This window comes from Salvia miltiorrhiza, chromosome 1 (assembly GCF_028751815.1).
Source record: "Salvia miltiorrhiza cultivar Shanhuang (shh) chromosome 1, IMPLAD_Smil_shh, whole genome shotgun sequence".
Taxonomy (NCBI): domain Eukaryota; kingdom Viridiplantae; phylum Streptophyta; class Magnoliopsida; order Lamiales; family Lamiaceae; genus Salvia; species Salvia miltiorrhiza.
This window is the reverse complement of record NC_080387.1, coordinates 50977063-50992327: the sequence shown is the minus strand read 5'-3', so window position 1 is coordinate 50992327 and position 15265 is coordinate 50977063. Positions and strand designations below refer to the sequence as shown.

At 37.8% G+C, this 15265-nt stretch overlaps 1 protein-coding gene across 1 annotated transcript; it reads left to right on the top strand.

The window, feature by feature from the left end:
* Nucleotides 1-10552, top strand: LOC130990993 (protein NRT1/ PTR FAMILY 5.11-like). Its single transcript, XM_057915202.1, has 4 exons — nt 1-359; nt 450-676; nt 7903-8357; nt 9338-10552. Exons 1-4 carry the CDS (start codon nt 275-277, stop codon nt 10452-10454), a joined length of 1884 nt encoding a protein of 627 aa, XP_057771185.1. The 5' UTR covers nt 1-274; the 3' UTR covers nt 10455-10552.
* Nucleotides 10553-15265: the final 4713 nt, after the last annotated feature.

The following is a 15265-nucleotide window of genomic DNA, read 5'->3' as shown; positions in this document are numbered from 1 at the left end:
CACAAAAAGATGTGGTTTTCACAGTCTATATGTATGAGCGACTTGAGAGGAAGATGAGTCAATTATGCCTAGATATAGAAATTAAAATCTCGTATTATACATTCAAGAAGTTAATATCTAATTTTGAAAAGTCTTTCTCACTATTGAGAACAGTTTGCAATTATCTAGAAGAGTGTACATGATCTTCCACATGCTAGCATCAATGAATTGATTATCAATAAATCATATTCCCTTTAGCCTCCATATCTTTTCTCTCTATATCAACAATACAGCCATGAGGCACATCCAAGTCCTACAGTTGTGTCGGGAGAAGTTTCGTTACTACGTCGTCTTCACCCCCTCCATCTTTTTCATCTTAGGTAACAATATTCATACAATCTTGCAAAATTTAATCTACTCTTTTTAACAAAAGTATATATGTACTGATTTTGCAACACAATGAAACGCAGGCCTCATATTCAGCTACAAGTTAGTGGAGAAGACATTTCTTAACATTTTGATCACGCGTCTCATCGAGGCGTGGGGGGAGGAGGAGTACGACCTCCGAAAAGGTGTAGTGGTAGTCAATTTGCAGGAAGGAACAAGCGCAGTTCTCGTTGTGCTGTTCTGTTATGTTGCCGACGTGTATACTGGCTACTTCCAGATGGTGGTTATCTCTACAGCAGTTTCCATCATCGTGAGTAGTAGTTATAATCAAAAGATACTGTCTAAGAGATGTTTGGTTTCCTAGATGTGATAAATAAGATTGACATGATCCGATGATTCAGTTATTTGGATTATTTAATTTTGTGTTTGACTAAGTTTATTTTAAATATCTTACTAGCTCGAACAACTTATTAGATATTTTAAAAGTTTATAAGTAGTTAGTTTTTGAATAATTGAGATTATAAGTTAGAAATAAAATTTTATGCCTGAGAGAGAAAATATTTGTTTGATAGAGAAGATTGAATTCAGGTGAACTTAAAATACCACTCCTTTCGTCCCAATAGTAATGTTTCATTTTTCTTTTTGGGACATCTCAATACAAATGTCTCATTCCCTTTTTGACAATATATTCTTTCTCTATATCTAATATTAAAATAATTTCCACAAACCCATTTTATCTACTTTTTACACATTTCTTAATCTCCATGCCCAAAAGCTATGGGATACTACTATTGGAACGGAGGGACTATATGACTGAAGTAATAAATCATAGTTAAATAATATTTTAAAATGATTGTATGAAAAAATTGTTAAAACATGGTATCATCATCGTTTAGGGTTAAAACAACAGTAGGAAAAGAGATTTGAAGATTGTAAACTGTTTTTGGTTTATTATTTCTTGTCTTTCTTCCATTGATTACAAGACCCTTTATATGGTGAGAAAACATTACAAAAGGAAAGAAATAAAGTGATCACAATAATCAAGGATCTCTTGATATGTAACTGATCCTTGATTAATATGTTTCCTTAAAAACTTTCAACACTCCCCCTCAACTCAAGCGATGGGATTTTCGATGCTCAACTTGACAAGAACTTCTGAGAAACTTTTGGAGCTCACAGCCTTGGTTAAGATATCGACGAGTTGGTCTTCAGACCTCACAAACGGTAATGCCACGATTCCTCCTTCGATCTCTTCTTTGATAAAATGCCTATCAACCTCGACATGTTTTGTTCTATCATGTTGAACAGGGTTTTCTGATATACTGATGGCAGCCTTATTGTCGCAGAACATTGACATGTCTTGGTTGGTTGAAGGCCTAACTCTGTCAAAAGTCTTCTTAACCAAAGAACTTCGGTCAACCCACTTTTAATTCCCCTGAACTTGGCTTCAGCACTTGAGAGAGCCACCACCTTCTGTTTCTTACTCTTCCATGAGACAAGATTGCCTCCCACAGAGGTGAAGTATTCTGCTGTTGATTTTCTATCAATAGGATTTCGATGCCCAGTCAGCATCAGTGTAGGCCTGTATCTCCAGATGTCCAGTTTTCTTGAAAAGCACTCCAAAGTTAAAAGTTCCTTTCAAATACCTCACAATCCTAAGCGCAGCTTCCATGTGGTCAACTTGTGGTCGGTGCATGAACTGGCTTACGACTCCAACAGCGTAAGCAATATCAGGTCGTGTATGAGAAAGATAGATGAGTTTCCCTACCAAACGCTGATATTTTTCTCGATCAGTTAATTCAGCTCCTTCCACAATCTGAAGTCCATGATTCACAACAATCGGCGTCTCTGCAGGCTTGCAATCTAGCATTCTGATTTTCTCTAGAAGGTCTAGAGTATACTTCTTCTGGTTGATGAAGATCCCCTTATTTGATCTAAGGACTTCTATTCCAAGAAAGTATTTCAGTTTTTCCAAGTCCTTTATTTCGAGCTCTTCGAACAACCTATCCTTCAACTTTTGAATTTCTTCCAAGTCGTCCCCTGTTATGATCATATCATCAACATAAATGACCAAACAGGAGATAAGATCACCTCTCATTTTTAAGAATAAGGTGTGGTCCGAGTTGCTTTGCTGGTACCCAAACTTCTTCATGGCTGCGGTGAATCTTCCAAACCAGGTTCTGGGAGACTGTTTGAGCCCATATAAAGTCTTCTTTAATTTGCATACTTCACCAACTCCGAATTCTTCTGAGAAACCTTGAGGAATCTCCATGTATACTTCTCTCTCTTTCTCTAATTCCCCATGGAGGAAAGCATTAGCAGCAATGGAAAGAAGAGCTCTGACAATGTTCATCTTTGCAACCGGTGAGAAAGTCTCCTCATAATCGATCCCATACATCTATGTGTACCCTTTTGCAACTAATCGAGCTTTGTATCGCTCGATTGATCCATCTGGTCTCCTTTTGATGGTGAAGACCCATTTGCACCCTACAGTTTTCTTTCCTTTTGGCAATCTGCTTTTCTCCCATGTATGATTCCGATTTAATGCATTGATCTCCTTTTTCATGGCATCTCTCCAGTGTTCAATTTTGAGAGCCTGTTCTGCTGACTGTGGGATCTCTTCATATACAGTGCTGCTTCATAAGCGATGGCAGTTTTAGATAGGTTTCTCTTGGCGATCCTTCCAATGGAATACCGAGAATTTCTCCCAACTTTCTCGGGGGTGTACCGTTTCGGAGGAACACCCCGTGTACTCCTGGGTGGTAGCACATATGTCTCTCTATCTTCATCCACCGTATACATATTCTCCTATTCCATTTCTTCAGCTTGAGAGATAGGATTAGTAACATCAGAAGGTAAGGTGGTGGGTTCAGACATCCTTACCTCAGATATCAGAGTAGGAGAATATCTAGGCGACTCATGCAGCGGATTGGATTGTTCATATGTAGATGAAGTATGCTCGGTGGCCAGGTTAACTTTCTCTGTTGGATCTGCTTTTGGATCCGGATTTGGCAACCAACTTAACAAGTCAATTCTACTCTCTTCCTCACTCTCCTCTAGACTGGTAAGGTGGTTGTTGTAAAAGTACTCTGTTTCTAAAAAATTGCAGTTCATGGTAGTTAGGATTTGACGGGTTTGAGGATTGTAACACCGATACCCTTTTTGATTGACCCCATAACCAACAAAGACACACTTAAGGGCACATGGAGAGAGCTTTGTTCGTTCATGTTTAGGAATATGAACGAATACAGAACACCCAAAGACACGAGGTTGAAGAGTAAGGACTTCAGGGATATCAGCAAGGGTAGATAATTTTTGCAAGGGGGTTTTAAGCTGAAGGGTTCTGGTGGGGAGACGGTTTACAAGGTAAATAGAGGTTGCAGCCGCTTCTGGCTAAAAGGAAGTGGGTACTTTTGACTCAATCATTATGGCTCAAGTCATTTCAAGTAAAATCCATTTTTTTCTTTCTGCAACACCATTTTGTTCAGGAGTATGGGGACATGTAGTTTGATGAATTAAACCTTTTTTTTGACAAAAATGTTTCATGGAATGATTAATAAACACCCCCCCATTATCCGTTCTAAGGGTTTGAATATTTTTCTGAAATTGAGTTTGCACCATGGTATAGAAATGAGTAAATTTTTCAAAAACTTTAGATTTGTGTTTTAGAAAATACACCCATGTCACCTTAGTGCAATCATCATAAAGAGCAAAAAATATCTAAAACCTTGACCCACCCCCCATGATAGGTGACGAGCCCCAAACATCAGAATGAACAAAGGAAAAAATCGAGTTTACTTAAGTATCATTAGGCTTAAAAGATTATCTGTGGCTCTTAGCCAAAACACAAGTCTCACAATATAAACCCCCAGCTTTCATAAGTTTGGGAAATAAAAGCTTAAGATAACCCGTGGAAGGATGCCCTAAACGTCGGTGCCAAAGCCAGGCTTCCCGGTCTGCAGTTCCGTGAGCCAGCATCACCTTGCCTTGTTGAGCTATCTCATCCACATAGTACAATCCATCCCGTTCAGTGCCACGCCCAATAATCTTCCCCGTCCTGATATCCTGAAGAAGACAGAAGTGGGGATGCATCAGCATGGTACAATTTAATTCTTTTGTAACGTGGCTGATAGACAATAATTTGTGTGAAAGAGACGGGACATATAGACAATTTGAAAGCCTTAAAGTGGGAGAAATCTCTATTGTCCCTGCTCCTTCAACCTGAGTCAAATCACCACTGGCAGTTTGGACATGAGTTCTAAAGGATTTTGATGACTCGATAATATCATTTTTATCAAAGGTCATCGTATCAGTGGCTCCACAATCAAAAATCCATCATATATCTCTATCCTTGTTTTTATTTGTGACTTGGTAAGCAATAGAGGTATCTATGGATTTTTCACATAAATCTGGGTCACTTTTCGAATTATGGGAAATTTGGGGTTCATTTGGTAATTCTCTCAAACTAAAGGAATTAGAGTGGGGTTTATTCTGTAATTTCTTTAAACTTGTGGACTGAAAATAGGAGATGTGGGGTTTATTTTGTAATATAGGAGAAGTAGGAAGGTTTAGTGGAAATCCACCAAACCCTATACTTGAAAACCCTTGGTCCTTAGAGATGTTCGCCGCCTCCCCTCTTCCAGCCGTTCCCTCATTCTCTCTCGTCTGCTGATGACCGGTGCTCACCGCCACCGCCGATCCGGCGATCTCGGCCGCCTCCATACCAATCGCTGACTTTCCCTTTGCATTTTTGTGGTTGTCTTCCCACCAATCGGGATACCCCATGAGCTGAAAGCACATCTCCTTCGCGTGTCTCTGCATCCCACAATGACTACAATTCCAAAGTCAAGGGAAAAATGCTTATCTTTGCTTTCTTATAATAATATTAAAACTCTTATGTATTCATGATTTGCAGGGAAAATGCTTATCTTTGCTTTCTTATAATATTAAAACTCTTATGTATTCATGATTTGCAGGGATTAAAGAAAATAGCACAGCGCTGGCTTTAACGATACTTCGCTGGTTGAACACGAAGAATACCCGGTTCAACCAGACTAGGGGGGGAGTGGTTGATGAGGAGTGATATGTGCAGAGTAGGGAAATGATGTAAACCAGAGAAGTCATCCTCGCCAGAGGAGGCGTATCTGCCAGAGAAGTCATCCTCGCCAGAGGAGTCGTGCTTACCAGAGGAGTTACCTCCGCCAGAGACGTCAACATCGCCAGAGAAGACGCCCTCGCCAGAGAAGACATTTTCACCAGAGGAGTCACTAAAAGCGCGGGGAGGTCTCCCGCGTAAAACCGAAATTACTATCTTACCCTTCAATGTATTAAAGGGGTTTAAGCCCAATTATCTTAGGGAATGGGCTTGAGGCCCTAAGGCTTTATTGGCATGCTTATAAATAGAGACTTAGTAGTAGGTTAGAGAGGGATCATCTCACATTATTCATTCATCTCATTTTTGACTCATTCATCTCTTGTAAAATGTAATTCTCTCGAAGTATAGTAAAAAAACCCCAAAACCCCCCGTGGACGTAGGTCTTCTCGACCGAACCACGTAAATCCGGTGTCGTTTACTGCTTTTTAGTTTAGGTGTTGGTTTCTCGTTTCACCAAATGGAGTTTCGATTTATCCACCTTCTTTCGCGATGACGAGGCGTCGGATCGACTTGTCTGAGATCGTGCGGTGGTGGTTTGTTAGGTTCCTTCTGGCCGTGAGAAAGGGGGTCGAGAAGCGGCGAGGCCAACGCCAATTTCTCCCGATGATGTAACTTCAGAGTCTGTGGGGAAGGTTGCCGGCTGTAAGATCAAAAGCTGGGCAGCCTCCCTCCTTACTTTCGAAAAGGCCGACTCGGCTGAGGGAGAGGGAGATTCCTTAAGGATATGAATCTCGCTGGATCCCGTCATATTTCGCATCTGATTCGGAGAGAAATTGATAGAGGCGGCGATTTTTGATTAATCTCCGGTACTTTGTGATTCCCTCCTCGCAACAGCCGATGGGATTGGGCTCTCTTCTATCAATATTGAGCCAAATGTTCTGTAGATTATTCCAGTAGTCTTCCAAGGTTAGTTGCCCCTGGTTGACCTTGTTGGCTCTCACTTCCAGGTCGTAAATTTGAAGTGGACCAGCAGTTCCACTCCCGTACGTTACAGCCAGGCTATCCCAGACGGCTTTCGTCGTCTGATGTTGGGCGAAATTGATTACCAACTTCCCTTCCATGTTTTGTATCAACCAAGAGAAAACGGATAGATCCGATTCCTCCCATTTGTAATAATCGGGATCCGTCAATTTCGGTGGTGGTGGTTGTCCGGTAATATAGCTTGACTTACCTCTGCTCCCTATTGCCACCTTCATGAGGCGAGCCCATATGGCATAATTGTTACCATCCAACTTGAATCCCAGCGTGACTTTGTCAGAATTTCGCACAAGATTCGCGATTTGTAGTGTTAACTCCTCTGAGTGTTTGTGGTTTAGGTCTCTTTTCCTGACATATTTGTTGTTCTGTTTTCAAGAAGGTAAGGGTCGAGAAGCCTTGGTCGAGGCAGAGGGTTCGAAGGGGGGTATGGAACGATGATGAAAAAGAAACTGAGTTCCAAGATTAATCCTGCTCTGATACCATGTTAAAACATGGTATCATCATCGTTTAGGGTTAAAACAACAGTAGGAAAAGAGATTAGAAGATTGTAAATTGTTTTTGGTTTATTATTTCTTGTCTTTCTTCCATTGATTACAAGACCCTTTATAGGGTGAGAAAACATTACAAAAGAAAAGAAATAAAGTGATCACAATAATCAAGGATCTCTTGATATGTAATTGATCCTTGATTAATATGTTTCCTTAAATACTTTCAACAAAATTAAATTACTGCAGAAAAACTTATAACCTATTGAAACTTTCTTCTACAGTTTTTAAGATATTTAAGAACTTATTTTGTCAAATATTTTGATAGAGCTTATAAGATCATAAATAACTTATAAGCTCAGCCAAATAAGCTCTGATTGTGATGTATGATAAATTGAAGGATTGTAACTAAAATGTAAAGAGAGGTTGGTACAATAGAAAAAACTAAATTTCCTTGTCCCTAAGGGGACATCAAGTAGTGCAAACTCCTGTATGCGAATAGTGAGGTCTAGGGATCAAACCCCCACCGCTCTCCAAATAAAAAAAACAAAAAAAAAACTAAATTTCCTTTTTTATAATCTTGCTAAAAAAAAATTGAGGACAAATAAAATCAATAATTTTTTTTTTTTTTTTTTGATCGGTCAAAGTCATGTTAGATGTTAGTAGTTAGTTCCCCATCCACTCCAAGAACCACCTTATCTCTCCATTCACCAAACTCCACCTTATATCTCCAATCACCAATTCGTTCCCAAGAGGGATCGAACCTAAACATTTTGGAATTTTGAATTATTCATCACGTACAGAATGATGCAAACCACATATTTGATTAGGTTGGATTACTTTATCAAACCAAATGCCTTCTATATATGATGATGAAGAAAATGGAAGTGAATGAAATATGTGTAATTTTGGGTGCAGGGACTGTTACTCAACTATCTGGCGGCTGGAAATGACGATAGTGGACAGCTTAAGTTGCGGTTATTCTACCCTGCGTTGGGGCTAATGGCTTTGGCGCAAGCGGCACAGACTGCAACGCTGCAAGCGTTTCTTGACGACCAGCTTAGGCCGATGGATCTCGACGAGGATCTAAGACAACGACGTTCCGAATTCTGGTGGATTCTGGTCTCCTTTGTGGCAGCCATTTTCGCTCAGTTTGGGCCTTTACCGGGATTTCACTTCAAGAAACTCGCAATAGTTCTTATAGGTGTGGTGGGTGGTTGCGTCTTAGTGTTCATGTTGGGTACCAAATACTACTATATGGTCCCCACAATTCCGAACCCCTTTAAAGAAGTTGAGAACGTCATCGCCAGAGCCATCGCTAACAGAAATCTCGAGTATACACTAACTACAGAGCCTCACGTTCCATGGTTGAGGTACTCTCAATTATTTACTTTTTGAGTATTTATAATCAATTAGTAGAGATGACGGGCGTTCACAGATAAAAAATATTTATTTTAATAAATAAGTTTATATTTTATTTTATTTTTATAGTATTTAGATGATTTTTTTGAACTAATTATTGAATAATTTAATTTGAAAGAAAAAAAAAACATTCAGTTTAATATTATAAATAACCAAACTTTAATTTAATCACCAAAAGAAAAGAAGATTGATATTAAATTCATATTGAATTTTAATTCCAAATATTCTAAAAAATAATAATTAAACTTGCAGCGCTTTTAAATAAACTGTTTAGAATTGTGATGGGAGTTGAATTCTTTTATGTTCATAATATTAATAATAATAATAATAATAATAATAATAATAATAATAATAATAATAATAATAATAATAATAATAATAATAATAATAATAATAATATGATATTACACTATTCTCCTTAAAATAAATTAAAAATAGGGACATATTAGGCAAATCAAATTTTGTAAAATAATGCCCTTTTATAATAGGTATAGATCTTTTCAATATCTAAATATATGATAAAAAATTGAAAAATATATAATTTTATCTCCACAGTTATTGAGTTGAGCTATTTTACACTGGGATTGATGTGCAAGTTTTAGAGTTGATCGAATTGACGTTTTGATGGAGTGAACATATAATTAATTTATGCATGTCATACTTAGATACTAGAGATTCATATTTTGGATTTGATATTGAAAGCTACTTCGTCTTTCCAAAGTTTTATCCGTCTTATTTTTCCGAAGTTGTTGTATCGGCTTGAAAGCTATTTTTTGTAATTTAAATGACATTATAATTGTGTTAATAATTATTTATTTATTTATTATTTAATTTAATTTTTTAATTTTAATTAAATTATTATTTTTATTGAATAAAAAATTGGGCCCCTATGAGTTGAAAGTCTAGCTCCGCCACTGATTACACCACACAGGTGGTTAGACAAAGCCGCGGAGGCAGGCAGTTGGAACAGCGTTGAACAAGTGAGGAGTGTGAAGCTTTTGTTGAAGATGCTTCCATTGTGGTCTTGTTTCCTCTCTGTAAGCCTGGTCGCTGCTTTAGAGGACACCTTCTTCTACGAAGAAGCCATCTACATTTACGACGAAGATGATATACGTCCCATTATCTTCTTCGCCAATCTGGTTCGATTCACAGAGTTCGTGGTTTCACAAACGTCCAGCTATGTCGTCAGAAAACTTAAAGAGAGAAAGAAATTCAGCCAGCAAAAGATGGAGCTGACGAGGATCGGCATCGGACTGTCGTGCTGCGTGCTGTGCTGCATCGTAGCTTGGGCGACTGAGACGCGCCGCAAGCAATGGGCGGCTGAAAATGAACGAGGTAATAAACTGATAGTATACTGGCTAGTTCCGCAGTACTTTTTACTAGGGCTAATTTGGGGATTCGCCAGAGATGGGCTTTACTCTTTCTACCAATCTCAGGTTTCTGAGAGTTTGTCGAGATTTGGGCCGCCATTTGTGGATTTTGTGATGGGGGTTGGTAGATTTATGAGCCTACTCTGCGTCCTCATCTTCAGCAGGAAGCCTTTCAAATGGTTTCAGATTGATATAGACAGCAGTCGCCTCGACAAGTATTATATTTTGCTGGCAGTTTTGAGTTTCGTGAATGCTGTAATCTACTGTTTGGTTGCGTGGTGGTATGGAGACGACGCCTTCCTATTGGATGATGAAGAAAACGTCAGTCTTCCTCAACAAGTTGGTACTGCTCCTCGATCTATTGAGGGTCAAAAGGAACAGAGCAGTTGTGCAGATAAGATATCAGAATCCAGCAAGATTAATGAGGTAGAGGTGGAAAATGACGAGGCGAAGGGCATTGCTTCATCCATCGAGGGGCAACGCATCTCTCGTCGAACTGTTTCCAAGCCCAGAGAGAGTAGTTCTGGAGATGTTATAACAGAAAGCTCCAGCTCCAGACAAGAAGAAGAAGAAGAAGATGAAGATGTGTTACGACGCGCAGTGAAGAAGTTTAAGCGTCTAATCTCGAGGGCAGCCCGCAGACGCTCCTCCGACTCAACGCTGTCCAAGAATCAATGAATATTGTAACAGTTTCTTGTTAGCTTCAAAGACAGAGTGTCTACGTGGAAAGACATATTAGTTTAAAATTTGTTTGGGTCAAAATCTTAGGGCGGTTTGATAAAAAGGGACAAATTCTAAACTACCAACATTGTACAATATGAATTTCACCTACACCAACTTTTAATATGCCAATTTGTTTGTACTTACATACATGGACCATTTATTTTAAAATTTGAGATTTGTGAGTCACATTTAGGCCCAATCGATCTATTCTGCTATTAATATGGCAGATTCATCGAGTAGTTCAACGTAACTAGCAGTAAAATCTAGCTTCATCTCACTACAAAACAATCCAGTTGCAACAAATATTGATAGAATAGAATGGAATAAGGGTGGAATGGAATTGAAGTAGGAATGAAATGAGGGTGAAAAATGAATGACAAATCTTAGTGATTCATATGCTTTGTATGTTTTATACTCAAGTTTATTGTCATTGTGTAGACAACACAAGTGTCTTCCTATGTTCTACTTGGCATGTTTGAACAGTTGCTTTATGAGTGGCTTCCCAAGTTATAACTTGCGCTGAAGACGCTGATTAGAACAGTTGCTTCACGAGTGGCTTCTGATGTTATAAGTTCTGCTGGAGACATATTGTAGCTTCTTACTTGCGAATTCTGCAGATATCTTTGAGCTATCTTATGCGATTTTTTTGGATATACATGGCTATGATTTTACAGATTTATTGAAGCCTTATAATTACAGATAGATCAAGATCATCCAAGCAAAGTCCTCATCAGGCTAGAACTCGTGTTTCCTTCTACGACTAGGAATGGATTAACTTGGGCAACAAGATGACTTGAAACCTATAAAAGGAGGCCAATTTCGTTCATAATGACTGGGGAAATTCGTGCTCAACAGCCCTCACGATGTAGACGATAATTCTTGTTTCTGCTAGGTGTCCCCCCGGACTTGGTATCGTCCGTAGTACATTAATTGATATAGTACTTTTATTTTCTCCCAGTAGAAAAGTGTTTGTGAGTTATACACTTGAGCGTACATTGTAAAAGAGTTATTTACTCTTCTTTATTGTTGGTTCTTGTTTCTCAAGGGATTAGGTGCACCTAGGAAGTTAGTCGTTGCCTAACTTTCAGTTATTCACCGTTGATGGGGTTTTGGGAAGATCTAGAGGCTAAGTAAGAGGTTGTCTTATTGTGTAAAGTCCTTTGTATATCTTAACATCATATAATGGATAATTTTCCCTGGGCGAGGGCCCCCTAGACGTAGGTTGTTTAACTGAACTGGTTATCATTCTCTATATATTATCTTGCATACTCACATTCATTGTTACAACACATCTCACCACATATTTTATGGATTAGTTATTTTTTTCAGTATGCACAAGGAATACCAAATGATTGAAATTGTGATCTTTGTTTAATTCAATTTCTGTAATTGATAGCTAGAAATAAAGATTATGAATGAAATGAAATTATTTATTAATATCAATTTATGTATATGATTGTGTAATGTGTTGCATCAATTTCAATTCATATATTAGACTATTGTTTATATAAAGTTGCTAATATTTTATTTTTTCTAAAAAAAAAATTATTCAAAAAAATATTTTTTATATTGAGTAAATAATAATAATAATAATAATAATAATAATAATAATAATAATAATAATAATAATAATAATAATAATAATAATAAATAATGCATGGTTTATGCAAATATACATGTCAAAACATAAATTTATAAAGATTAAGAATAGATTGGAATGACTAATACCATAGTAGGTGGAAGGGATGATGATTCTCATATATGTAGGAATGGTGATTCCAAATAGAATGATGATTTCTACCAAAAAAATATACCAAGCAAATGAATGAAATGAAGGTAGGAATCACCATTCCATTCCCACCTTCATTCCATCATACTAATCACCTTATGAGTTTGAGAGGAGAATGCATAATAAAATTAATTTTTTAATCGGATTTGTAATGGGTACAAATATATAGATTAACTTATTAAACATATACTCCCTCCGTCCCAATATTCAAGTCCCGTATTCCTTTTTGAGCCGTCCCATGTAACTAGTCCACTTTCCTTTTTTAGATATAATTAAGGATGGATTAGTAACTTAATTACTCCCTACCCACCTCGATTCTGCAACTCTCTCTCTCTCTCTCTCTCTCTCTCTCTCTCTCTCTCTCTCTCTCTCTCTCTCCTCTCTAAATCATCCCCTCTCTCTCCTCTAGTTCCACCGCCTCCAACACCTTCCACCTTCCATCTGCCTTCTTCCACCGCCTCGCACCTCCGGCGCCTCGCGCCTTCGCCATTATCCTCATGCCTCCGCCACCGTCCTCCTGCGCCGCCTCCACCTTCCTCCTGCTCCGCCTCCGCCGCCTCTGCCGCAACAGCCGCTGCCCTCCGCCTTCTTCCACCGCTTGGCACCTCCGGCGCCTCGCGCCTTCGCCACCATCTTCCTGCGCCGCCTCCACCATCCTCCTGCTCCGCTTCCAACGCCTCCGCCGCCTCTGCCCTCCGCCTCCGGCACTCGCCCACCACCTCTTACCGTCGGCCGCTGCAGAGAGAAAATTGAAAGATTTTCATTTTTTGTTGTTTCGCCCAAAACGATTAGGGCTCGTCTCCACCCTTTCAATTATTTTTGTTGTTTTAATTTCAGAAATTGAAAGATTTCCATTTTTTGATTTCTCTGTGGTGGTGTTTTGGTGTTCCGGCTCAGAAATTGAAATTAAGGCCCAGTGTTTTGGTGTTTTGGCAGAAATTAGGGTTCGCCTCCGCTTTTTGATTTTCGTTCACTGTTCTGGCGGCTACGGTGGTCCGATGGTGCGGCAGTGCACAGGCGGTGGTGCGGTAGTGTATTAGAGCCTGAGACCCTTAATTAAAGTAACATTAACTTTTTTAAATATACCATTTAACTCTTAATTTTAGTCTCCTAAATACCCGTGCCCAAAAGAAAGGGGACATGATTAACGGGACGGAGGGAGTAAGTTTTTTTAAAAAAAATCAAAGAAATTAAACATGCTATTTTACCTGTATAATTTTATTTGTCTTCTAAAACTATTTCTAATGAATTGTCTGAATACTATCACATTGATATTATTCGATTTTTATTGTAGTTTTAAATTAATTAATTGAGTAAAATTTTGAAGTAGCCAAAATAAAGCATAAAACACAATTTATGGCCACACATTGAAAAAACATAAAATTTGGCCATTTTTTATTGATTTGGACGTTTTTACCCTTAATGAGGCGGACCGGGTAGGATCAGGCACGCGGGTCGCGTGCCAGGTCGAGTTAGGCACTTATGGCACTATTAGTGCAATAAGTGCCAAGATTTTACTTTGGTTTTATTTTGGATTTCCGTTGGCACTTTTGGCACTAACGGAAATCCAAAATAAAACCAAGTAAAATAGTCATTTTGGCACTTATGGCACTAATAGTGTCATAAGTGCCATACGTGCAGCAGAAACAACAATAAGAGAATCAAGAAATCATAAATGGATAATCTAAACCCTAAATCGAACATCTAAACCCTAAATGGATAATCTAAACCCTAAATGGAACATCTAAATTCTACGGGGAAGTGCTTAAAATGGTCCTTTTGGCACTTATGGTACTAATAGTGCCATAAGTGCCAACGGAAATTCAAAATAAAACCACGTAATAAAATGATGCGTATGACACTTATGGCACTAATAGTGCCATAAGTGTCATACGCGCAGCGGGCGCTGACTTTTTTGGTTGTGAATTTACAACCAAAATTTAATTCATAGCCAGAATTTTTCGGTTGTGAATTCACAACCAGTCGAATCCACAACCCAAATTTAATTCACAACCAGAAATTTTTAATTATGAATTCACAACCAAAATTTAATTCACAATCAAAATTTTTTGGTTGTGAATTCACAATCAATCGAATTCACAACCAGAATTTAATTAATTCACAACAAGAATTTATTTTGGTTGTGAATTCAAGTAGTTGTGAATTTGAATTTTTAATGTTTGAATTCACGACTAAAACTAAAATTTATTTTGGTTGTGAATTCGAGTTTTAGTTGTGAATTCATAAATTTGATTGTGAATTCAAGAATATTAAGTTGTGAATTCATAGATATGATCGTGAATTCAAGAACATTAAGTTATGAATTTATAGATCTGATTATGAATTTAAGAACATCAAGTTGTGAATTCAAAAACATCAAGATGTGAATTCATACATTTAGTCATGAATTCAAGAAATTGCCAATAAATCGGAGTTATTCAGAAAACCAACACATTAACATCAGCATATCAATGTAAATACGCTTGCATATATTTTTTAAGCAGATTAGTTATATATAATGACTATCATATATTTTTTTTAGGGTTCAAACTGTACATATATTAGCTTTTGTTTCATTTTTTTGTCTACTTTCTTATACATACTTGCAAATATTTATTAAAATTAATTATTAACAATTAATAGTATTATCACTTTTTTTTGTTTTCAAATATATTACTGTTTAGAATAAGTAGATCGTGCTAAATAAGATATTATACGTGCAACACATATACTCTCAGCTAGTTGTGTTAAAAGTCATAACAATGGAGCGAAAGTTTGTGTATTTAGGCACATTAATTAAATGTTAATTTTCTTCGTGTATTTATAATTATTTTGGTGAAATACCAAAAACAATATTCAGGTGGTTAGACAGAGCGGCGGAGGCAGGTAGTGTTGAAGAAGTGAGGAAAGTGAAATTTTTGTTGATGATGCTTCCGTTGTGGTCTTCTTTCCTCACTCTAAGCTTGGTTTCTGCTTC

What these genes read in the sequence shown, in the direction of transcription:
- LOC130990993 (XM_057915202.1), top strand. Translation starts at nt 275, where the DNA reads ATGAGGCACATCCAAGTCCTACAGTTGTGTCGGGAGAAGTTTCGTTAC. An exon ending in CTACAGCAGTTTCCATCATC is followed by an intron (nt 677 to 7,902) that starts GTGAGTAGTAGT and finishes TTTTGGGTGCAG; the next exon opens with GGACTGTTACTCAACTATCT. An exon ending in CCTCACGTTCCATGGTTGAG is followed by an intron (nt 8,358 to 9,337) that starts GTACTCTCAATT and finishes TACACCACACAG; the next exon opens with GTGGTTAGACAAAGCCGCGG.